The 27,404-nt window shown below is 37.1% G+C and overlaps 1 protein-coding gene across 1 annotated transcript in view; it reads right to left on the bottom strand.

Annotated features, from left to right (window-relative positions):
- The window catches only part of DACH2 (dachshund family transcription factor 2), an 858,509-nt gene that overhangs the window by 16,127 nt on the left and 814,978 nt on the right, over positions 1-27,404 (bottom strand). Inside the window, exons 9-10 of the mRNA XM_055393325.2 lie at positions 12,202-12,350; positions 11,929-12,076 (exon numbers count right to left, since the gene is read on the bottom strand). Coding sequence (XP_055249300.2) covers positions 11,929-12,076; positions 12,202-12,350 — 297 coding nt within the window. The remainder of the gene's footprint in view (positions 1-11,928; positions 12,077-12,201; positions 12,351-27,404) is intronic.

Here is a 27,404-nt window from a genome sequence, read left to right as displayed (position 1 = left end):
ACCGACTCGATGGACATGAGTTTGAATGAACTCCGGGAGTTGCTGATGGACAGGGAGACCTGGCGTGCTGTGATTCATGGGGTTCAAAGAGTGGGTCACGACTGAGTGACTGAACTGAACTGATACTGTATTGGTGTTTTTCTTTCTGGCTTACTTCACTCTCTATAATAGGCACCAGTTTCATCCACCTCATTAGAACTGATTCAAATGTATTCTTTATAACGGCTGAGTAATACTCCATTGTGTATACGTACCACTGCTTTCTTATCCATTTGTCTGCAGAAAGGAAACTATAAGCAATTTGAAAAGATAGCCTTCAGAATGGGAGAAAATAATAAAAAATGAAGCAACTGATAAAGGATTAATCTCAAAAATATACAAGCAACTCCTTCAGCTCAATTCCAGAAAAATAAACGATTAAATCGAAAAATGGGTCAAAGAAGTAAAGAGACATTTCTCCAAAGAAGACATACAGATGGCTAACAAACACATGAAAAGATGCGCCACATCACTCATAATCATAGAAATGCAAATCAAAACCACTATGAGGTACCATTTCATGCCAGTCAGAAGGGCTCTTATCCAGAAGTCTACAAGCTATAAATGCTGGAGAGGGTGTGGAAAAATGGAACCCTCTTACACTGTTGCTAGGAATGCAAACTAGTACAACCACTATGGAGAACAGTGTGGAGATTCCTTAAAAAACTGGAAATAGAGCTGCCTTATGACCCAGCAATCGCACTCCTGGGCATACACACTGATGAAACCAGAATTGAAAGAGACACATGTACTCCAATGTTTATTGCAGCACTGTTTATAATAGCCAGGACATGGAAGTAATCTAGATGTCCATCTGCAGACAAATGGATTAGCCTCTTTTGATTCCAATTATCATTCAGTTTAGTTCAGTTCAGTTCAGTTGCTCAGTCATATGCGACTCTTTGCGACCCCATGAATCACATCACGCCAGGCCTCCCTGTCCATCACCACCATATACAGCCTTGACGTTCTCCTTTTCCTGTTTGGAACCAGTCTGTTGTTCCATGTCCAGTTCTAACTGTTGCTTCCTGACCTGCATATAGTTTTCTCAAGAGGCAGGTCAAGGGTTATGGTATTCCTATCTCTTTCAGAATTTTCCACACAGCAAAAGACTTTGGCATAGTCAACAAAGCAGAACTAGATGTTTTACTGGAACTCTCTTGCTTCTTTGATGATCCAGCAGATGTTGGCAATTTGATCTCTGGTTCCACTGCCTTTTATAAAACCAACTTGAACATCTGGAAGTTCACGGTTCACATATTGCTTAAGCCTGGCTTGGAAAATTTTGAGCATGACTTTACTAGTGTGTGAGATGAGTGCAATTGTGTGGTAGTTTGAGCTTGGAATGAAGACTGACCTTTTCCTGTCCTGTGGCCACTGCTGAGTTTTCCAAATTTGCTGGCATATTGAGTGCAGCACTTTCACAGCATCATTTTTCAGGATTTGAAATAGCTCAACTGGAATTTCATCACCTCCACTAGCTTTGTTTGTAGTGATGCTTTCTAAGGTCTGCTTGACTTCACATTACAGGATGTATGGCTTTAGGTGAGTGATCACACCATCATGTTTATCTTGGTCACGAAGATCTTCTTTGTATAGTTCTGTGTGTTCTTGTCACCTCTTCTTAATATCTTCTGCTTCTGTTAGGTCCATACCATTTCTGTTCTTTATCAAGCCCATCTTTGCATGAAATTTTCCCTTTGTATCTGTAGTTTCCTTGAAGAAATCTCTAGTCTTTTGCATTCTGTTGTTTTCCTCTGTTTCTTTGCATTGATCGCTGAGGAAGGCTTTCTTGTCTCTCCTAGCTATTCTTTGGATCACTGCATTCAGATGCTTATATCTTTCCTTTTCTCCTTTGCTTTTTTGCTTCTTTTCTTTTCACAGCTATTTTTAAGGCCTCCTCAGACAGCCATTTTGTTTTTTGCATTTATTTTCCTTGGGGATGGTCTTGACCCCTGTCTCCTGTACAATGTCATGAACCTCCGTCCATAGTTCATCAGGCACTCTATCTATCTGAACTAGTCCCTTAAATCTGTTTCTCACTTCCACTGTATAATCATAAGGGATTTGATTTAGGTCATGCCTGAATGGTCTAGTGGTTTCTCCTACTTTCTTCAATTTCAGTCTGAATTTGGTAATAAGGAGTTCATGATCTGAGCAATAGTTAGCTCGCGGTCTTGTTTTTGCTGACTGTGTAGAGCTTCTCCATATTTGGCTGCAAAGAATATAATCAATCTGATTTCAGTGTTGACCATCTTTTCATGTCCATGTGTAGATTCTTCTCTTATGTTGTTGGAAGAGGGTGTTTGCTATGACCAGTTCATTCCCTTGGCAGAATTCTATCAGCCTTTGTCTCGCTTCATTTCATACTCCAAGGCCAAATTTGCCTGTTAATCCAGGTGTTTCTTGACTTCCTACTTTTGCATTCCAGTCCTCTATAATGAAAAGGACATCTTTTTTGGGTGTTAGTTCTAAAAGGTTTTGTAGGTCTTCATAGAACCGTTCAACTTCAGCTTCTTCAGCGTTGCTGATTGGGGCATAGGCTTGGATTACCGTGCTATTGTATGATTTGCCTTAGAAACAAACAGATCATTGTGTCTCTTTTGAGATTGCTTCCAAATACTGCATTTCAGACTCTTTTGCTGACCATGATGGCTACTTCATTTCTTCTAAGGGATTCCTGCCCACATTAGTAGATATAATGGTCATCTGAGTTAAATTCACCCATTCCAGTCCATTTTAGTTCACTGATTCCAAGAATGCCGATATTTACTCTTGCCATCTCCTGTTTGACCACTTACAATTTGCCTTAATTCATGGACCTAACATTCCAGGTTCCTATGCAATATTGCTCTTTACAGCATTGGACCTTGCTTCTGTCACCAGTCACGTCCACAACTGGGTAGTGTTTTTGCTTTGGCTCCACCCCTTCATTCTTTCTGGAGTTATTTCTCCATTGATCTCCTGTAGCATATTGGGCACCTATCGACCTGAGGAGTTCCTCATTCAGTATCCTATCATTTTTCCTTTTCATACTTTTCATGGGGTTCTCAAGGCAAGAATACTGAAGTGGTTTGCCATTCCCTTTTCCAGTGGACCACATTCTGTCAGACCTCTCCACCATGACCCGTCCTTTTTGGGTGGCCCCACAGTCATGGGTTAGTTTCATTGAGTTAGGCAAGGCTGTGGTTCGTGTGATCAGATTGGATGATTTTCTGTGATTATGATTTCAGTGTGTCTGCCCTCTCATGCCCTCTCGCAACACTTACCATCTTACTTGGTATTACTATTTTATCATACTTATTATATTTATTAAATACAAATGTTTCATGGTAAATCTGATAATAGATACAATATTAAATCTACTATGTCTAGGGATTTTTAAAAGAAAATAGATGTGGTATCAATTACAAAGTTTGACCTCAAGAGTCTATAAGGAGCAAACAGAAATCACTATGGATAGATCCCTAAAAGTTAGATGCTAATTTTAATGTATGTAGATTTTCATAAATCAATTTGTGAGTGTTGGTATATTAAACATATAATTTTTGGTTTTTGCTGTTGCTTAATCACTGTCATGACCACGGGAAAAACCATAGCCTTGACCAGACGGACCATGGGGTCGCGGAGAGTAAGACACGACTGAGCGACTGAACTGAACTGACTGAATCACTGTCATGTCTGATTCTTTTGGGACCCCATGGACTGCAACCTGACAGCCTCCTCTGTCCATGGGATTTTCCAGGCAAGAATAATGGAGTGGGTTGTTATTTCCTTCTCCAGGGTATCTTCCTGACCCAGGGATCAAAACCATGTCTCCAGCATTGCAATTGGTTTCTTTATCACTGAGCCACCAGGGAAAGCCCATAATTATTTGTTCAGTTCAGTTCAGTTCAGTTCAGTAGCTCAGTCGTGTCTGACTCTCCGTGACCCCATGAATCACAGCACGCCAGGCCTCCCTGTTCATCACCAACTCCCGGAGTTCACTCAAACTCATGTCCACAGAGTCTGTGATGCTGTTGTTACTTTAGTATAAATAATTTCCATACAAAAGAAGTGTGCTTTTTTGACTCTTAATCATAATAATTCATAATTGCCCCCTTCTCTTTCACAGTAGCAGATTATACAACTTCCAACCTGGGGGCGAGTGGGAGCATCTTCCAGTGTCATATCTTTTTGCCTTTTCATACTGTTCATGGGGTTCTTATGGCAAGAATACTGGAGTGGTTTGACATTCCCTCCTCTAGTTGACCACATTTTATCAGAACTATTATGACCCATCTGTCTTTGGTGGTCCTGAACTGTATGGCTCATAGCTTCGTTGAGTTACACAAGCCCCTTTGCTATGACAAGGCTGTAATCCATGAAGGGGCTAGAGAATAGCTCTAGAAAGAACGATGCAGCTGGGCCAAAGCGGAAGTGACACTCAGTTCTGGATGTATCTGGTGGTGAAAGTAAAGTCTGATGCTATAAAGAACAATGTTATATAGGAACTTAGAATGTTAGGTCCATAAATCAAGGCAAGTTGGATGTGTTCAGGTAGGAGATGGCAAAAGTGAACATCAACATCTTAGGAATCAGTGAACGAAAATGGGTGGGAACAGGTGAATTCAATTCAGATGACCATTATGTCTACTGCTGTGGGCAAGAATCCTTAGAAGAAATTTAGTAACCCTCATAGTCAACAAAACAGGTCAAAATGCATTGCTTGAGTGCAATCTAAAAAATGACAGAATCTTCATTCATTTCCAACGCAAGCCATTCAACATTATAGTAATCAAGTCTATTCCCCAATCACCAATGCTGAAGAAACTGAAGTTGACCAGTTGTATGAAGACCTACAAGACCAAAAAATAACAACAAAAAAGATCTTATTTTTGTCATAGCAGATTAGAATGCAAAAGTAAGAAGTAAACAGATACCTGGAGTAATAAGCAAATTTGACCTTGGAGTACAAAACAAAACAAGGCAAAGGCTAACAGAGTTTTATCAAGAAAACACGCTGGTCATAGCAAACACCATTTTCCAACAACCCAAGAGATGACTCTAAAAATGGACATCAACAGATGATCAATATAGAAATCAGATTGATTATATTTTTGCAGTTGAAGATGGAAAGTCAGCAAAAACAAGACCGGAAACTGACTGGCTCAGATCATAAGCTCCTTATTACAAAATTCAGGCTTAAATTGAAAAAAGTAGGGAAAATCACAAGACAATTCAAGTATGGCAAATTAAACATCTTATGATTGTACAGTGGAAGCGATGAATAGATTCAAGGGGTGAGATCTGGTTGCGAATGTGCCTGAAGAAATGGGCACTGATCAAAACTCTCCCAAAAGAGAAATGCAAAAAGGCAAAATGGTTGTCAGAGGAGGCTGTACAAATAGCTGAGGAAAGATGGGAAGCAAAAGGCAAGGGAGAAATAGAAAAATATATGCAACTGAATGCAGAGTTCCAGAGAATACCAAGGAGAGATAAGAGGACCTTCTTAATAAACAATGCAAAGACGTAAAGGAAAACAATAAAAAAGGAAAGACTAGAGATCCCTTCAAGAAAACTGGAGCTATCAAGGGAATATTTCATGCAAGGTTATGCATGATAAATGACAGAGAAATAAGGATCTAACAGAAGAAAAAGAGATTAAGTGACAAGAATACACAGAACTACACAAAATATCTTAATGACCTGGATAACCATGTTGGTGTGGTCACTCACCTAGAACCAGATGTTCTGGAATGTGAAGTCAAGTGGGCCTTAGGAATCACTACTATGAACAAAGCTAGTGGAGGTGATGGAATTCCAGCTGAACTATTTCAAATCCTAAAACATGATGCTGTTAAAGTGTTGCACTTAATATGTTGGAAAATTTAGAAAATACAAATGTGGCCATAGGACTGGAAAAGATATTTTCATTCCAATCCCAAAGAAGGGCAACGCCAAAGATTGTTCATTCAACCAGACAACTGCATTCATTTCACATGCTAGTAGGTTCAGGCTCAAAATTCTTCAAGCTAGGATTCAGTAGTATATGAACCAAGAACTCCCAGATGTAAAATCTGAGTTTTAAAAAGGTAGAGGAACCATAGAAAAAGCAAGAGAATTCCAGAAAAACATCTACTTCTGCTTCATTGACTATGCTAAAGCCTTTGACTGTGTGGATCACAACAAACTGTGGAAAAATGTTGAAGTGATAGGCATACCATACCTCTTTACCTGTCTCCTCAGAAACCTGGATGTAGGTCAAGTATCAACAGTTAGAACCAGACATGGAACAATTGACTGGTTCAAAATTGGGAAAGGAGTACAACAAAGCACTATGCTGTCACCTTGCTTATTTAACTTATAAGCAGAGTACATCATGTGAAATACCAGGCTGGATGAACCACAAGCTAGAACGAAGATTTCCAGGAGAAATTTCAACTGCCTCAGATATGCAGATAACACCACCCTAATGTCAGAAAGTGAAGAGGAACTAACAAGCCTCTTGATGAAGATGAAAGAGAGTGAAAACCTGGTTTGAAACTCAACATTCAATAAACTATGATCATGGCATCTGATCTCTCCACTTCATGGCAAATAGAAGGGGAAAAGTGAAAGCAGTGACAGGTTTTCTTTTTATGGAGCTGTAAAAGCACTGCTGGGGAAGGCAATGGCACCCCACTCCAGTACTCTTGCCTGGAAAAACCCATGGACGGAGTAGCCTGGTGGGCTTCAGTCCACGGGGTCGGACATGACTGAGCGACTTCACTTTCACTTTTCACTTTCATGCATTGGAGAAGGAAATGGCAGCCCTTCCAGTGTTCTTGCCTGGAGAATCCCAGGGATGGGGGAGCCTGGTGGGCTGCCGTCTATGGGGTCACACAGAGTCGGACACAACTGAAGAGACTTAGCAGCAGCAGCAGCAGCAAAATCACTGCATAGGGTGACTGCAGTCATGAAATTAAGAGACACTTACTCCTTGGATGGAAGCTGTGACAAACCTAGACAGTATATTAAAAAGCAGTGACATCACTTTGCCAACAAAGTTCCGTATAGTCAAAGCTATGGTTTTTTCCAGTAGTCATATATGGATGTGTGTGTTGGACCATAAAAAAGGCTAAGTGCCGAAGAATTGATGCTTTCAAATTGTGCTGCTGGAGAAGACCTAAAAGAAAACAATCCTGAACATTCATTGAAAGGACTGATGTTGAAGATGAAGCTCCCATAATTTGGTCACCTGGTTTGAAGAGCCAACACACTGGAAATGACCCTGATGGTGGAAAAGATTGAAGGCACAAGGAGAAGAGTGAGGCACAGGATGAAATTATTACATAGCATCACCAACTCAGTGTACATGAATTTAAGAAAACTCCGGGAGATACTGGAGGACAAGGAAGCCCGGTATGCTGCAATCCATGGAGTTGCAAAGAGTTGGACACGACTTATTGACTGAACAGCAATCATAATAATACATATTGCATATCAAATATCAAAAATGTACTAATTTCTCCAAAACTTAGAAAGACAATTTAGCCTTTGTTTTCCAGTATTTAATGACTTCAGCAAGATAAGATAATGTTTAATTCTTCTGAAATGCAATGGTTGAATGTCCATTTTGAACTAAGCTTATAATTTCTAGGCCCTACGGGACATATCTAGTAAAATTTCAACTTCTTGATAAAAATTTATGAATATAATGTTATTTTGGAATAATATAAATTTAGTGGATTTTACTCAAATGGAGTAATCCTTCCTTGTTTAGGGAAGTATTATTTGGGTTGTAAATTTTTTCTGCCTTTTTTGCCTCTCCTTCACACTCTTTACCTCTTACTTAACGTTTACTTTGTGATCATTCTATAGAAGATTAAGCAAAGAAAGTAAAGAAGCTAAAAACACAATAACCACTTGATGCTGTATAGTATTTTGTGGAAAATATAAAGAAGAGGTGCAAATTATTGGTTAAAGTAAAATTTTGAATTTTCTTCGATTTTGATACAAACTAGTCTCATTATTCATGTCTGCAGATTATCAAATGTCTACCCATTGTTGGAAAGTTATTTCTATTTCTGAACGGTATATCTTCATTCTCTTCCTTTTGTGTCCATATGCTACCCTATTTCAGTCCTCTTCACCACTGTCTAGATGAGGTCAATCTCCTTTTATATACCTTCCTTGTTTCTAACCTCACTCTAAGTCCCCTTCTAATCTATTCCCAACACTGGAGTGTTCTAATTAAAATCAGACTAGATCATTCCCCTGTTTATCTTTGAATACTTCCCATAACCTACAGGTCAAAATCCAAGATAATCTTTTCCATGATTAAAAATCTCGTTTATAATTTAGCCCCTATTTTCTGCATCATCTCTTAACATTTACTTTATAAAAGTCAAAGCCACAGTAATAAAAAACTGTATATAGTTTCCCATGTTTGGAGCTTCTTGCCTCCATGCTTGGGCTTCCCTGGTGGCTCAGTTGGTAAAGAATCCATCTGCAATGTGGGAGACATGGACTGTATAGTCACGTTCATTGGTGCAGAATGAAAAAATCGCTCAGGTACTCTCATGCCCTTTCTTTCTAGGCTGTTTGATTCTTCAAGACTCAGATTCAAATGGCAGCACCAGAAACCCTCCCTCAAGCATCAAATCCCCAGAGCACCAAGTTGAACTAACTATCTTCTCTATATATAAACATATATAAATACATCATTGCTCTTGCCACTTTTTCTTAAAATTAACTGATTGGTTGTGCTAGTCCTTTGAAATGTAAATCTTTCAAGGACAGGAACTGAGTGTTATTTTTCTTCTACCTTCAGAATCTAGTGCTGTTCTTGGCAAAGAGTAAGCATTTCATATGTAAGGATTTTTTTTTTTTTTTACAATAGAGAACGATGTTTATCAGTTTTCACAATCAATAGCCAGACAAAAAATAAAAGATAATTAAAATGCAAGCCATAATGGAAACATGATTAACAGCAATATAAGTAATTACATACAATCTTGGGGGTCAACAAGTGGAAGTGCATACATGCACATGTTTTTATCCGCCCAGCCAGTCTATGTCTTTTGGTTGCTACATTTAATCCATTTGCATTTAGGGTAACTATCCTAGGTAATTATATGAACCTATTACCATTTTCTTAATTGTTCTGGATTTATTTTTCTATAGGTCTTTTCCTTCTCTGGTGTTTTCTGCCTAGAGAAATTCCTTTAGAATTTGTTGTAAAGCTAGTTTGGTGGTGCTGAATTCTCATAACTTTTGCTTATCTGGAAAGTTTTTGATTTCTTCATCAAATCTGAATGAGAGTCTTGCTGGGTAGAGTATTCTTGGTTGCAGTTTCTTCCCTTTCATCACTTTAAGTAAATTCTGCAATTCCCTTCTGGCTTGTAGAATTTCTGTTGATAAATAGGCTGACAGCCTGAAGGGAGTTCTCTTGTATATTATTTGTCATTTTTTCACTTGTTGCTTTTAGTATTTTAACCTTGTCTTTAATTTTTGTCAGTTTGATTACTATGTGTCTTGATGTATTCCTCCCTGGGTTTCTTTGGTTGATTATTTCCTTTCCCATGTAAGAGAATTTCTCAGCTATTATATCTTCAAATATTTTCTCAGGTCCTTTCTCTCTCTCTCTTCTCCCTCTGGGACCCCTATAATGTGAGTGTTGGTGCATTTAATATTGCCCCAGAGGTTTCTTAGGGTATCTTCATTTTCTATTCTTTTTCCTATATTCTGTTCTGCAGCAATGATTTCCACCATTCTCTCTTCCAGGATATTTATCAGTTCTTCTGCTTCAGTTATTCTATTAATTCCTTCTGGTCTATTATTTATTTTTATTTCTTTTTATTTCTTCTAGGTTTTTGGTGAACATTTCTTGCATCTTCTGCATTGTTTGCCTGAGATCCTGGCTCATCTTCACTATCATTACTCTAAATGAAAGGTTGCCTATCTCCACTTCTTTTAGTTGTTTTTCTGTTTTGTTTTTTTTTTCTTGTCACTTCATCTGGAACATAACTTTCTGCTTTTTCATTGTGATTACTTTCTATAATATGGTTTTTGTTTTATCCACTGTGAAACTGTGCTTCTTTTTGCTTTTTCTGTCTGTCCTCTGATGGATGAGGCTAAGAGGCTTGTGTAAGCTTTCTGCTGGGAGGGACTGATGATGGGAAAAACTAGGTCTTGCTTTGGTGGGCAAGGACTTGCTCAGTAAAGCTTTAAACCAGTTATTTGCTGATGGGTGGAGTTGCATTCCCTCACTGTTAATTTTTTGGCCTGAGACGAGCTAGCCTTGGGGTCTATGAGTTCTATATCTAGGGTTAATGGTGAACTCCATAAAGGTTTTACAACAAGCGGTACTTTCCTGGTCTGATGCTGCTAGTGCCCCCACCCCTGTGGTGAGACCCTGTGAACCCACACCTACACAGGAGACCCTTCAACACTAGCAGGTAGATTTTGTTCAATTTCCTGTGGGTTCTGACTATGTGGATCATAACAAACTGGAAAATTCTTAAAGAGATGGGAACACCAGACCATCTTACCTGTCTCCTGAGAAACTTGTATGCAGGCCAAGAAGTAACAGTTAGAACACGGCATGGAACAAATGACTGGTTCAGGATTGAGAAAGGAGTACGACAAGGCTGCTTATTGTCACTCTGTTTGCTTAGATTATATACAGAGCACATCATGCAAAATGCCAGGTTAGATGAGCTACAAGCTGGAATTAAGATTGCTGGGAGAAACATCAACAACCTCAAATATGCTGATGATACCACTCTAATGGCAAAACGTGAAGAACTAAAGAATTTCCTAATGAGGGTGAAGGAGAAGAGTGAAAAATCTGGCTTAAAACTCAATATTAAAAAAATTAAGATCATGGTATCCAGTCCCATCACTTCATGGCAAATAGAAGGTGAAAAGGTGGAAGCAGTGACAATTTCCTCTTCTTGGGCTCTAAAATCACTGGGGATGATGACTGCAGACATGAAATTAGAAGACGATTGCTTCTTGGCAGGAAAGCTATGAAAAACCTAGACAGTGTGTCACTTTGCCAGCAAAGATCCATATAGTCATGTCTATGGTCTTTCCAGTAGTCAAGTATGGATGTGAGAGTTGGACAATAAAGAAGGCAGAATGCCAAAGAATTGATGTTTTCAAACTGTGGTGTTGGAGAAGACTTTTGAGAGTCCCTTGTAAAGCAAGGAGATCAAACCAGTCAATCTTAAAGGAAATCAACCCTGAATACTGTTTGGAAGGACTGATGCTGAATCTCCAATAATTTGGCTACCTGAGTGAAAAAGCCGACTCATTGGAAAATACCCTGATATTGGGAAAGACTGAAGGCAGGAGGAGAAGAAGGTGGCAAAGGATGAGATGGTTGGATGGCATCACTGATTCAATGGTCATGAACTTGGGCAAATGTCAGGAAATGGTGAGGGAAAGGGAAGCCTGGTGTGCTGCATTTCACAGGGTTGTAAAGAGTTTGACATGACAGTGACTGAACAACAACCTATGGGCTCACTGCTCCTTTCCTCTGGGTCTTGGTGTGTGTAAGATTTTGTTTGTGCCCTCCAAGACTAGAGTCTCTTTTTCTGCCAGTCCCGTGGAAGTCCTATAATCAAATCCCTCTGGCCTGCAAGGCTGGATTCCCTGTGGATTCTCAGTCCCTTTATAGATCCCCAGGCTGGTAATCCTGACATGGGGGTTCAGAATCTTCACAACATTGGGAGAACTTCTTTGGTATTATTGTTCTCCAGTTTGTGGGTCATCCACTTGGTGGGTATGGGATTTGATTTTATCATGATTGCACCCTTTTCAGCAGTTCCAGACTGTATCTGAGAATATTTCTATTACTACTGAAAATATTTCCAACACAGTGTTAACTTTTTTCAGTTATACTGAACTTGTTAAACTTACTTCTGCTTTGAAGCTCAACTGCCAGTTGTCTTTCAAGGTTTTCTCTAATTTCTCTCTCTCTATAGAGCTCCATTCGCAGTTCCTTTTTTTCTTGTTGAATCTGCTTCTCTTGAATGCGAGCATTATCCAAAGCCACTTTCAGTAAACCCTGTCAAAGTACAGCAAATGACATACAGTTCATCTTATCTGTTTTAATTTCTCAAATGTGAAATAATTGATATAGGTGCTAATGTCTTATATTACATTTATTTTGTTTATAGAAATATTGTTGACCTGAATGTTGGTCAACAGAGTCTCCACAGAGGACAGACTATCAGCAAAAATGAATGGTCCAGGAAATCCAGGAGGCAATGCCTGCCCAGGAGTCAGTTGGATCTTGTCCAAGGGTGACTTCATCATTGGAATTTGAACAGGTACCTCTTCTGCAAAAAACAAAATTAATATCAGAAGGTTCATAAACTAATAGCTCAAAATGTTCACTATGTTTCCTTCACCTCTAATAACATCTATAAAGATTTTGTTTCTAAAGCTAACTGATGGAAAACTCATAATTGAAAGCCATACCTATTTTCCACCTGACTCTAATTTCTCAAAAATAAATGTTTCAGTAAAGAATCTGTGAAATGAAGCAATATTTACTCCTAACTGGCATAAAGTTTTTAAAAACAAATTTAAGATATCTTCATAATCCAATCATTTCTTAAAAAAACATAAATTGCTTTATATTTTTCTATTAAGTATATTTATATATCTAAGTCTATGTCCATCTATCTCAATGTTTTAACACATTTATTGGAGTATAATTTACATATAATAAAATTCACCTGTTTCAATGTATGCATCGCTAATTTTTACATTGTACAACCATTACCAAAACTGTATTTCAGAACACCTCATTCACCCCCCAAATAATTCTTATGCCCATTTATATTAATCTCCCTTCCCACTTCAAGCCCCTGACAACTACTAATCTAATTTTTGCCTCTGTAGGATTGCCTTTACTAGGTATTTACAGAAATAGAATGCTTGTCTAATAAAATATTTCAGATTTGTTAGGCACAGATACATCTAATTACAAAAGGAGTCTAATGTTACTTTGAGAAGCTAACTAATTGATTACTTGAATTCTGGTTGAAAATCTTTTGTGTGAGATGTGTGAACCAGATAGCAAAGTTTTCTCTGCAATTAGGAATTGGAGCTTTTTTGACATATATAAAAACAAACTGCTACAGAGGTAATCATGGAAAGTAATCAATGTCTGATATTCTTAAATGGCTTCAATAGCAGTGTACAGTGAATTGAATTACAGCACCTCAAACAAAATTTTTCTATTCACCACAGTTTCTTTATTTCAGTAACTGAGCACATGCAAACTGAAAATATCCATCTCTCTGGTCATAAAAATTTTCAGTGACCCTATATATATTGAGACTTATTTGAACAAACAACAACAACAACAACAACAACAACAACAACAAAAACTAGACTTGAATCTACACTAGAAATCTAGAATTTTCACATGGTTTGGAAACAAAACTCTACCTATTGGTTCTGTTCCTTGTAAGGATAGGAATATGGATTTGTCATAGACCTCATTTTTCAATTGCCCGAGCAGCCTATATACTTAGTGTGCAGAGTCTTGAACCCTATTGATTTCACAGTCATCATGGTTTGCTGTGGGATTTCCTGTGTGGAAACATGTGGCATACAATTGTGGGAATGTCTGTGGGATTACTTAATGGGATAGCATTATCTCTGAATAAAGTACTCTTATGTAGATCACCTTTACAATTTCTAATTTTCTAAAGCCTATAGAGATAAAAATGCAAATGATTATTTTAAAGAATAAAGTTTCACATTATTTGAATCTAAAATGTTACAGGGCATTTGAATATTGGTTTTAAAGAATTCAATAATATGCATAAAATAAACTGTGAATTTTCTTTTCGCACAGGAAACTATAAGGAACATATCCATAGCACTGGCACAAAGACAGAAATATAGATCAAGGGAACAAAATAGAAAGCCCAGAGATAAATCCATGCACTTATGAACACCTTATCTTTGACAAATGAGGCAAAAATATACCATGGAGGAAAGACAAACTCTTTTAACAAGTGGTGCTGAGAAAACTGGTCAACCACCTGTAAAAGAATGAAACTAGAATATTTTCTAACACCATATACAGAAATAAACTCAAAATGGCTTAGATCTCTAAATGTAAGACCAGAAACTATAAAACTCTTATAGGAAAACATAGGCAGAACACTCTCTGACATAAATCACAGCAAGATCCTCTACGACCCACCTCCCAGAGTAATGAAAATAAAAACAAAAATGAACAAATGTGACCTAATTAAACTTAAAAGTTTTTGCACAATGAAGGAAACTACAAGCAAGGTGAAAAGGCAGCCTTCAGAATGGGAGAAAATAATACCAAATGAAATAACTGACAAAGAATTAACCTCCAAAATATACAAGCAGCTCCTGCAGCTCAATTCCAGAAAAATAAACCACCCAATCTAAAAGTGGGCCAAAGAACTAAACAGACATTTCTCCAAAAAAGACAAACAGAAAAGATGCTCAACATCACTCATTATTACAGAAATGCAAATCAAAACCACAATGAGGTACCATCCTACGCCAGTCAGAATTGCTGCCATCTAAAAGCCTACAAAAAATAAATGCTGGAGAGGGTATGGAGAAAAAGGAACCCTCTTACACTGTTGGTGGGAATGTAAACTGCTACAGCTACTATGGAGAACAGTGTGGAGATTACTTTAAAACCTGGAATCAGAACTGCCAGCAATCCCACTGCTGGGCATACATACCGAGGAAACCAGAATTAAAAGAGACACATGTACCCCAATGTTCATCACAGCACTGTTTACAATAGCTAGGACATGGAAGCAACCTATATGTCCACTGGCAGGCGAATGGATAAGGAAGTTGTACATATACACAATGGAATGTGACTTAGCTATAAAAAATAATGCATTTGAGTCAGTTCTAATGAGGTGGATGAAACTGGAACCTATTATACAGAGTGAAATAAGTCAGAAAGAGAAACACCAATACAGTATATTAACACATATATATATATAATTTATAAAGATGGTAATGATGACCCTATATGTGAGACAACAAGAGTCACAGATGTAAAGAACAGACTTTTGGACTCTGTGGGAGAAGTCGAAGGTGGGATGACTTGAGAGAATGGCATTGAAACATGTATATTACCATATGTGAAACAGATGACCAGTCCAAGTTCAGTGCATGAAACAGGGCACTCAAAGCCGTTGCACTGGAACAACCCAGAGGGATGGGGTGGGAAGGGAAGTGAGACAGAGGTTCAGAATTGGGGGACATATGTGGCTGATTCATGTCAATGTGTGGCAAAAACAACCACAATATTTTAAAAATAAATATCCTCCAATTAAAATAAATACAAATTTTAAAAAGGAACGTATTCCCAGGAATTGTTTTTTAGTAAAACTGACAAATAGTATTTTGAACCTAAATGCTTGCTGCATATATTTTATAGAACTTGCTTATAAATTAACACTAACCTCTTACAGAACTTGTCTTTCTTCCTTCCTTCTTTGTCAGTAGTAGCTTTGGAAGAGGCAAAGTATTCCAGAGCGAATTAACACAAACTCTGTGAACTATTTCAACTACAAGGTTTGAACACTGGAAGTATTTCATTAAAAATCTAATTTATAAAATATGGCTTATGCAGCAGCTGTAATGTCTCAAAAGGCTTATTTCTCAACAACTAATGAAGAAATATTATGCTTTCTTTATTGAAGTCTTGATTTAGCTAGCATTGTGTCTTCTGCATATGAGTGCATTAAGTGGAAGATAGAATAACTTCACAATGATCTATCAATATTAACAGAACTTAGGGAGTTTCAACATATTTATATTGATGTTTATAAATCTTCAAGATGAATTTATGTAGCCTGGTAGAAGATTTATTTTTACAAAATGAACCACTACAAAGTTAGAATGTTGACTTCCTGATGTCTCATATATAACATAATGTTTCTCCTGAATAAATATTTTGTATCAGGGCAGAGTTCTTAAAAATCTGGATTATTAATCATGTCTTACTCTACACACACATGTAACCTCAGTGGTCAGAATCTGAGGGCTACTCTATTAACAAAAATCTGAAAAGGAAAGCAGTACATTAAGTATGCATAAAACAAAATTAAAACTACATTAAAATCACTAGAAATTTTCTATTGGGAGATTAATGAAATTCCATTAAATTGGCTGAAAGGAAAATTACTATTGACTATGAAGACAGGTTGCATGGTCTATGGTTTGTAATGTTGCTGTACAGTAGATTGAAGTTTCAAAATGGTATTACTCTTCTTTAAAGAGACAGACACAGTTGAATTAGGTACTGCTTGCTGCAGTGAGGATCAAATGCAAAAAGAATCATATTTCATCAGACCTAGTCAACACCAGGAAAATAAATAGAAATATAAGAGGTATGCAGGCAATGATTCATTTTGATAATCTGACCCTAGAGAGATACACAGAGACAGCACACAGATCTAAGCTTCTACTAAAAGACAAATAGGACACAGAGGGTGGGGACTGAGATAACAGTAGAGCAGAGATCACATCGATTTTCAGCAGCAGTTTTCACATGGATGAGATAACCCTGGACTCTATTTGGCCCATTGTTCATATCCTACCTGTCCCACAAGCAATATATTTCCTAGTCCTAGAAAAGGGCAATAAAGAAGAAGGATTCTACTTATGACTTCTTATGATTAAATTTCTGTGCAAACCAAACACGCTTTTCCTGACCAAGGTCATATTGCATGTTAAGTTCCATTATAGCCAAAAACTAGTTGAAGTGTATTATATTTTGGTGTATATAAGTGAAAACTGTGAAACCATTCATCATTTTTTTTTTCTGATTTAAATCACAAGCTACAAAATGAATGATCTGAGGAGCACCTACATTTTCCTCAGAGTTTGAATAGATGCACTTTTATGTAGGAATTTATTAGGTAGAATTGGAGAATCCTAATTGGCAATGAAATTAAATATGGGCAAGTACTAGAAATATATACTGTTAGTGAAATAAGAGAATCTCCTTGTAATCCAGGGAGAAAGAATTTTGATTGAGCAATTTTATTTAAAAGGTTAGTGTTCAAGATACATGTATTAAAATATTTAGCAGCACATGATACAATGGCTTAAACTAAAAGATAGAAGAACTGCCGTCTAGCTGAGGATATGAGCAACTCCTGAATTTATTGAAGCATATTGGAGACTACTTTTATTGAATAGGTTTGTTAAACCTGCCCTACTTTGCAATAACACTTGGAAATCCATTTAGAGAACAAGCTGTTAATTTTAATATCTTACTTTTAGGGCTCAGATGAATAGATATAAAAGTTGACAAGAAGTTTATTTATAGAAAAAATATAAACATATGGTAAATGTTCAGGATGGAAAAGTCGTTCTAGAAATTAAAGTCTAGGATGCTGGAGACTTTCTACTTGACTCTAGAATTTTTCCACTTTTCATGGGGTTAAATGTTTCTTTTTTTTCCTCTGGGCTTTAAGGATTGTGATACAGGAATAGAAATTGAACACAGCTGAATCACTTAGCAGTGGAAAAGTGCAGCCACCTACCAGGTCATCAGTTTTCATTCTTTAACAAATAAATTAAATTTCATTATTTGAGAGCTTTCCCCTAAATAGAGCTAGCCCAGGGGACTCTCTTTTGTTGGTGTCATTAGTATTACATTTGGCACAAGCAAGACACCTGCTTCCCTCTTCCAAAATGAGGAACAATAACAACAAAATGACCAACTGTTGTGAAATGATCTGACCTGCATGAATATGAGGAAATGTTCATGGTCTGAGTTGAAAAATTACTCAAGTGTTGCCATCATCAAATTTGAAAAGAAAAACTTGATCCCCAAATTGTTACATTTCTTTAGGGAATAAAAAAAAAATGCTGATAAATGAAAACAGGAAGTTAGTAGCAAAGGAAAGAAGGGTCACCACCCTGAGAAAGTGAGGTAGAATACTTTTAAACCAATTATGACCCTGTAATGCTCTAGAGGCTTAGATTAGCAATTTGGCAAAACAGACTCCCTTTATAAATTATTAATTATAGGTAAATCATCTTTCAGATAAAATAGCATGCTGATAATAAATATTATATTCAGTGAAGGATTTGGAGGAAGTATGATACTCAGTCCCTGTCATTAAGAAGCTGACACATTATTTTGGAAAAAAGACACATACAAGCTATAGAAGTGTACAATTATCTTTGAAATCACGTGGCATAGATTAAGTGCTCCTGTGAGTTCAAAGAATGAGAGATTACTGTGTCTGGAGTAAGTACTCAAACTAATCTATTGACTCTAGTTGAAAAGTGTTCCCAGTGTCCTTAGAATAAAGTCCCATGGAACTTGTCTAGGATATTAATTGTCCCAATAAAAAAAAAATTTCCTTGCTCAAACTAGTGTTGAAAAAAATTGGTTTGAACAGTATTAAACAGTTTTCTTTAAAGCAAGAGCTGCCAGATAAATTACATGGTACCCAGTGAAATTTTAATTTCAAATAAAGAACAAATTATTTGTTTACTATATTAATAAGTATGCCAAAACATTCTATGGGACATCCTTATGCTAAATAATTATTTGCTTAGTTGAAATTAAATTTTACAGAGCATATTTTTTTCATTTTTATTTGCTCAATCTATCAGAACATATCAGAACCTTTAAAATGCTATTTATAAATATTAACATAGTTACAAGTTAAAACAGATAGCTGAGACCATAGTTACAAAGAGTAAAAGATGCTAGAGCTTGACTTTTTATGTTTGCAATACTGCTCTGTGATTTGTTAGCCCCTGGAAAAGTTCCTTAATTTTTCTGTCCCTCAATTTACTCATCTGCAAAGTTAAGATAATAATAATATTTATATTATAGGGTTATAAACATTAATAAAGTAATATATGTAAAGTTATTCAGAGTAAAGGCAATACATGTGCTTGTTAAATGTTTATTGAAAATTCTCAGGAGTGGAAGAGGAGACTACAGTAATTTATTTGACCAACTATGCATCCACTAATACCTCATGAAACGACATTTGAAAATATCCTCTTTTGGTAATTGTTGGATGAGCTTGGCTTCACCCTAAATTAGGCCAATGTTACTTTCTCAGTTATCAAAGGTCTGAGAAAATTTCCTAAGCCAAGACCAGTGGTTCTCAGCTGGGAGCAATTTTCCTGCCCAGAGAACAGCTGGCAGTAGATGGAGACATTTTTGACTGTCAAAACTGAGGAGGTAGGTGTGTGTGCTACTGACATCTAATGGTAGAGGCCGGGGATGCCCAACCCCCTCCTCCAGCCCCACTAAATAATTATATGGCCCAAATGTCAATACTAGTTGAGAACCAGAACTGTTTCAAAATTATATAGGAAAATCTCAATGAATGAACAGTTAACTAGATCTCCCTTTCTGTACTAAACTTCTACAGAGTTTAATATGCTTAATAATACAATAAGGTCAAGTCAGTGATTTAGAACTAACACAGTAGTTTATATAGTATGTTTTAGAGTTCTTAGACATTTAATTTCAGGTTCCTGACTTCAGTTCTTTGCTCAAATATCACCGTATTAGTGAAACTTATGCTAAACATCCGATTTAACATTGCAGCCTGAACCCCATTTCCATCCCCTTTACATGATTTTTTCCCATAAAATTGATCACTATTTAATATACAATATAACTTATTTATTTGCTACTTTTGTTACATGTTTCAAGGATTCCCAGCCAGCTCTGTTGTAATGAATCTGCCTGCCAATACAGGAGACATGAGTTCGATCCCTGGATCAGGAAGATCCCCTGGAGGAGGAAATGGCAATGCTTTCCAGTATCCTTGCTGGGAAAATTCCATGGACAGAGGAGCCTGGTGGGCTATAATCTGTGGGGTCGCAAAGAGTTGGACATGACTGAGCATGCATGTGGTGGCAGTGGTTACATTTCATTTTATTACAGTATACTCTCCATGAGAGTGGGGAAATTTTCCTGTTTTTAATTTTCCTATTGCTGTCTATCTGGTATTTATTAACTATCAGGCATCTACAACAGTTGTAATGATTTTGAATACATATAAATAATCTTAAACCGTGAGGTAAGACTTCTGATCATCAGATTTATTCCTTTTTATCTTTATATTTAAAAAGGTAATATAGTACATGAATACATAATTTTAAAAGTTTTTTTTTTTGTTGTTGTACAAATATGTGGTGAAAGGAAGGAATAAATAGGGGACTGAGGTAGAGTTTCTTGTCAACTCTCAGCCTTTCCAACAGAGTAAATAATTATTATAGTCTACAGATGTTATGGACTTCCCTGTTGGCTCAGACGGTAAAGTGTCTGCCTACAATGAGGGAACCTGGATTCGATCCCTGGGTCGGGAAGATCCCCTGGAGAAGGAAGTGGCAACCCACTCCAGTACTCTTGCCTGGAAAATCCCATGGACGGAGGATCCTGGTAGGCTACAGTCCAATGGGGTCACAAAGAGTCAGACACGACTGAGCGACTTCACTTTCATAGATGTTATGGTAAACTGAAATTTTGCAATTTCAAAAAATAGTTGATATAGTTATCAAAACATGCACACTGTATATTTATTGAACCAGTCTGTATATCCTAGTCCTTTGAGGACTAAAAAGAGTAATAGTATATGCATACTTTTCTCTCATGTTTGAGATGTATTATTGTATTAAAGTAAATCTGACTGATATTTTTTGAAGTACATCTGTATTTTCTAGAACATAAAATAGAAAAAAGCTGAGGACTTGGAATAGAAAGAAATTTCATACAGAGAGTAGAATTTGATCTAAAAACTGCAAGACAGACAAGAATTTCCAATATATAATCAAACAGCACCAGAGGCATGTACAAGTCTCTGCTTCAGAAAACAAAACCGGTCACCTCTGTGAAAAAGGCTGCAAAGGGGAGAACAATAAATGAGTGGAAAGCTAATATGTAAGAGTCTGTATTAGAAACTGGCAAACAGGAGGCAGGTGTGGTCATAGAGGTAAAGTGGGAAGGAAGCTGATGCTTTAAAGAGAAGTGTTTAGGAAAAATGGGGGAGAGGGCACATATTTCCATCAATCAGTTGATCCTTCCAGGTGATAATGTTTCATTGCCCTGCCTTATCTGAAAAATAGCCTCAGGGTTCTAATATAACCCTACTTTTAAACACTTATGGAGGTTCAGTCATCTAGCTGACTGCAGATGCTATAAAGCAGATTTTTCATTTTGCTTCCCTGCCAGGAAATGTGCAATCATTTCCATCAATCAGGGAGGAAAATTCTCTTCTTAATCTGGCACAAATCAGGAAGAAAAGTTTACTGCTCTGATCTGGCAATTCTGCTAACTTTTAAAATCACTGCTTTTTTTTTTCCAATTATTTAACATATTTAATATATCAATCGGAGAAGGCAATGGCAAGCCACTCCAGTACTGTTGCCTAGAAAATCCCATGGATGGAGGAGCCTGGTAGGCTGCAGTCCATGGAGTCGCTAAGGGTCAGACATGACTGAGCGACTTTACTTTCACTTTTCACTTTCACACATTGGAGAAGGAAATGGCAACCCACTCCAGTGTTCTTGCCTGGAGAATCCCAGGGAAGGGGGAGCCTGGTGAGCTTCCGTCTATGGGGTCACACAGAGTCGGACACGACTGAAATGACTTAGCAGCAGCAGCAGCAGCAAGGATATCAATGGAAGGTACAGGAGAACAACTTATTAATCCAGTACCTTAACTTCAGTGGTTTGTGAACTTTATCATGCATTGGAATGTCCTGAAGTTCTTTAAAAAATCATTTCCAACTCCCAAATTTTCTGATTAAGTAATTTTAGGGTAGGGCCTAGCAACTGGAATTACTAAGTGCCCAGCTGATGTTTTATGTTCTTGGTGTGGAGATCACAGTTTGAGAAACCACTGAACTATATAAAAGTCAATTTTGCTATATTTAAAGATGATTAATATTGCTTCTTATTACAGTATCTTTTAAAAATACTGGCCTTTACCACTTTAAGAAATTTAAAAATGATAACTAATTTTAAACATGTATTTTCACAGGCTCAAGAAATTGTATAAAATTAGAGACACATCAACTAGATTGTTCTACAGACTTAGAGATTCTGAAGACCAATTTACATTGCACTAAAAAAAGTGTATAATGAAACTTATTTGCCACAAAGGATCAGGAAACAGTTTTAAAAAAGTGAGTCTATATAGGTAAAAGCAAAATATTTTTCCAAGAATGAATTTAACATAAGCAACTGTTCAGTATGAAAAACAGCAGTTATATGGATTAACACTTGAGTACTATTTCATTGTATTTGTGAAAGATAGAAATTGGATATTTTGGTAGGATTAAGATGAAAAATTAAAGATGATTTAAAGTTAGAATGACACTGTCATTTGAATGACAATGACATTTTAGTAAGAACAGTCTATGTGATGGATTATAATTTGTCACCTTGTATAAATTCTGTAATGAGGAATAGGTAGATAATTATACAGGTTTGACATTTATATTGACATGATCACTAATAACTGCAATTATACCCACTTATGGCCTGTAAATATTTATACTTTTGATGTTACCACAGTATCAATAATATAAAATAGAAAACATTCTTTTATTCATTAATTATCTCTGCTCTCCGTTCCTCTCCCTGTGTCTCTCTCAGACATAGAAAAATATATGCCCACACGTTGCAGAGAATATATACTGATCTTTCTGTTTTAGCTAGTAAAGAAAAAACTGAGGCACTGAGTCATCATATTTTTATAATAGAAAACAATTAAGAGTTTTTTCTAATAGATGAGTCTTGAAATCATAATCACAACACTATTGTAAATCTAGCCAGTTCAAAATTATGCCAATCAGTTCAGTTCAGTTCAGTTCAGTCGTGTCTGACTCTTTGTGAGCCCATGGACTGCAGCATGCTAAGTCTCTTTGTCCATCACCAACTCCCAGAGCTTGCTCAAACTCATGCCCATTGAGTTGGTGATTCTATCCAACCATCTCATCCTCTGTCATCCCCTTCTCATCTCGCTTTCAATCTTTCCCAGCATCAGGGTCTTTTCAAATGAGTCAGTTCTTAGCATTAGGGGGCCAAAGTATTGGGGTTTCAGCTTCAGCATCAATCCTTCCAATGAATATTCAGGACTGATTTCCTTTAGGATGGACTAGTTGGATCTCCTATATATATCTTAAAAGCACATGACATAAAGGAATTGCTTGCATGATCTAAATTACTTTAATACTACACAAACTGATCAGAACTACCCAGGTAATTTCTTAGCTCTCAACATCCAGTGACAGTTTAGGTTCCTCTGATTTTCTCCATTTTCTTTACTTATCTGATCCAAAATTTATACATATTCATAATCAATGATATTTCCTCTGAGGAAAAAATACATTTTTAAGGTTTACTTTGTACAAAGCCCGACAAAAAGCAGTAGTTAATATTAAGGGTAATTCTCTAAAATTTTCCATATCTATGAATGTATAAATATTATGAATTCATCCAGAGGAATCATGTAGTGAGAACAAATGGAAATAAAACCAAAATTAAGAACCAATATATTATATATTTAATTATTAATAAATTGCAAATGTAAAATGAAGCAGGGCAAAAGCTAACAGAATATTGTCAGAGGACACGCTGGTTATAGTAAACACTTTTCCAATAACCAAAAAGACAGCTCTGAAAATTGATATCACCATTGAAATCAAATTGATTATATTCCTTGCAGTCAAAGATGGAGAAGCTCTATATAGTCAGCAAAAAAAGACTTCGAGCTGACTGTAGCTCAGATCATCAGCTCTGTATAGCAAAATTCAGACTCATATTGAAGAAAGTAGGGAAAAACACAAGACAATTCAGGTATGACCTAAATAAAATCCCTTATGATTACACAGTAGAGGTGACAAATTCAAGAGATTAGATCTGGTAGATAGAGTCCCTGAAAAACAATGGGTGGTGTTTCTTAGTATTATACAAGAGGCAGTGATCAAAACCATCCCAAAGAAGAAGAAATGCAAGAACGCAAAGTGGTTGTCTGAGGAGGCTTTACAAATAGCTGAATAAAGAAGAGAAGTAAAAAGAAAGGGAGAAAGAGGAAAATATACCCAAATGAATGCAGAGTTCCAGAGCATGGCTAAGAAAGATAAGAAGGCTTTCTTAAATGAACTATGCAAATAAGTAGAGGAAAACAATAGAATGGGTAAGACTAGAGATCTCTTCAAGAAAATTGGAGATATTGAGGGAATATTTCATGCAAAAATGGACATGATAAATGACAGAAACAGTAAGGATCTAACAGAAGCAGAAGAAATTAAGAAGAGGTTATAATAGCCTGGTAATATTTATTATTTACTTTTCTAATGAAATAAAATATATTATAAAGATAAATCTTCTGTCTTTTCCTGGTTAGTTCTCTTAAACAGTATATCCCATGCCATCCACTGAAGCCAGAAAGTATAGATAGGCAGTAGGAGGAGTATTACACAGAGGTAAAATACCCTAGATCCAACCAGTCCATTCTAAAGGAGATCAGTCCTGGGTGTTCATTGGAAGGACTGATGCTAAAGCTGAAACTCCAATACTTTGGCCACCTCATGCGACGAGTTGACTCACTGGAAAAGACTCTGATGCTGGGAGGGATTGGGGGTGGGAGGAGAAGGGGACGACAGAGAATGAAATGGCTGGATGGCATCACCGACTCGATGGACATGAGTTTGAGTGAACTCCAGGAGTTGGTGATGGACAGGGAGGACTTGCGTGCTGTGATTCATGGGGTCGCGGAGAGTTGGACGAGACTGAGTGACTGAACTGAAAATACCCTAATAAAATAGAGATATAAAATTGGACCAAATTACTCAGGTCTACTATAATAAAAGACAGGCCTTAAAACTGTATTACACTAGTGATACTGGCATTCCTATTGGTATGTTGCATATACACTTAAGCAGATCCAATGCTTATAGAGAAGGTAATGTCTAGGGAGTCATAAAGCTGGTAAAAACATATTTCTCCATGATAGTTTAGTACTTTGAAAAATTCAATCACAGGGAAAAATATTTTGCTGTAAATATCTTAATAGCCTTATAAAGGCAATGACTTCCCATAGCACTTGTTTAAATAATTTTAAGAGCTAGAAGATCTTGTATATCACAGTTCAAACTCTTTTTAATTTCCTTCATTTTTCTCAGACTTTGTTCATTTATTTAAACAGATTTTAAGTGCAATGCAATCTGTATGCCAATATGACAGTGAATAATCTGGCTGCCAATTTGTAACATTACAATGTTTACCAAAACAAAGCCAAAAATTGCATTTTCCCTCTGCATCGTGTTTACTCTTTCTACAGAAGATATTGTTTGATGACTATAATTTAGCAAAGAAGATTGACAGTTTACATATCCAGTGTGCTATGTATGCTTTTGTAAGGTTGATATGAGTCAAAGTAGGGAAAAAATGACCTATGCATTCCTCATGGTAGTAGACTTAGAGTTTAACTTAGAAGTAAAGACAGTCGAATTCTAAATTCAGGACTCCGAAAGTTGAATTTTGCAGTATATGTTTTTGTTTACAAGATTTTTCAATTTTTTTTATAAGTTATTTAAAAATTAAGTTATTCACTGTTATATGTTGTCCCTGTTCAGGTCTCATAAATTTCATTTCCATATTTGTGAACAGGAAATGTAAGTATATGTTCATTTGCATATGTATGCATATATTCTCCACTACCATTCAGTGAGGAGATCAAAATGATTCAGCAAGAGGATGTGGAACTCACATCCCTCCAAAAACACATCACAAATGCATCTCCACGTGGAAGAATTCTCACTAAAACTGGAAACTGAGAGAAGGACTCCTGTACAAGCAAGGTTGCAAGAAACATAAACACATAATAAGATAGGAAGGGACAAGAAATGAGGATCAGATTGGAACCTGTGCCCCAGGGAGGGGATTCAGAGGGAGAGGGAGATTAAGCAAGGGGATATTCTCCCTGGGGAGTGAGCAGTTCAAGCCACATATTGGGCAACTGAATCCTGGGATCTGACATAGGAGAGATGAGTCCCCTTTGTCACTTGGAGGACTAGTCCTGGTGGGAGTAATAGGAAGGCTGTGGGAAGCTTGAACTTTGCTCGTGAGGAAAACACACACATAAGCTTATTGCTGAAGGAGGGCAGAGGGTAGATTAAAACTGAACAGGTGGCTGACTGGTTTCCTGTAACTACACTGGCACATGCCCCAGCTTGAGGCAAGAGAGAGCACTAGCACTCTGTCTTCATTTTGCAGATCCATACTGGAGCAAGAGCTATATGACCAAGAAAATAACTCAGCTGTGAACAAAGGAGTGATTAAGACCCAAAGTAGTATATGAGAAGGATGAGAGCAGCCATTATTGACACTTACAAAGGGAATACATCAGAAGCAGCCCAACCTCTGTGGCAGAGCTTACAGAGCCCAAGCCCTAACACATACTGACAGCCCACACAGACCCTGACTACTCTGCAGCACAGTTCCACACTAGAGCAGAGGCAGCAGAGGCCAATGGGAAAGATTCGTTGTGAAGGACAAAGGGGGCTCAAGCCAAAAAATGGCATCTAGTTTGGCAGGACAGCCATTGTAGGTGCTTACCAAGGCAGTGCATCAAAAATAGCCCTGATTTGTCTGAAGCTTGACTGTTACTGGCCATGCAACACGAGATACCACATGAGCCTCTATTGCTCCAGCACTGGTTCCCCCAGGCTCAAGGGGGCTAAGACTGGGAAGAGAGAGAGAGAATATACTTGAGGAGAACAGAGTAAGTTCAGACCTGAACCTCAGGGCTTCTGATCCAGCAACTTGAAACTTTCCCCAAAACCTAGTAGTGCGATGACAGCCACTAAATAGAGAGGGAGCCCAGGCTTCACCTTCTATCAAGACAAGAGCTGCCAGAACACCCTGGGGAAAAAAACGTAACTCATGTTCATATCATATCCAACTCTCTTACCAAAGCTACTGGGCACAAGCAGAGAGTATCAGGATGCTCCCACACAAGGACACATTTCAAGACCTCATCAAGCAAATATTTTACCTAACTTCATAGAGACACAGAAAGTTAAGCAAGGTGAAATGATGGATGAATTGGTTTCAACTGAAAAAAGAACATTAACAAAAAACCTGAAAAATCAAATAATGAGATAGAAATAAATAATTGACCAGGTAAATAATCCAAGGCACTAATTATAAGTATGCTAACTGAATTAGGAAAAATAATTTAAAAATCAGTAGAACTTTTAATAAGAAACTAGGAAATAAAAAAATAACTAGTCAGAAATGAAAAATACAATAACTAAAATGAAAAACACACTAGAAGAAATTAATAGCAGACTAGCTGATATACAAGAACA

The sequence above is a fragment of the Moschus berezovskii genome, chromosome X, assembly GCF_049115385.1.
Source record: "Moschus berezovskii isolate FMDL1 chromosome X, NW_MosBer_1.0, whole genome shotgun sequence".
NCBI classification, from domain to species: Eukaryota; Metazoa; Chordata; class Mammalia; order Artiodactyla; family Moschidae; genus Moschus; species Moschus berezovskii.
This window is presented reverse-complemented; position numbering and strand designations above follow the sequence as displayed.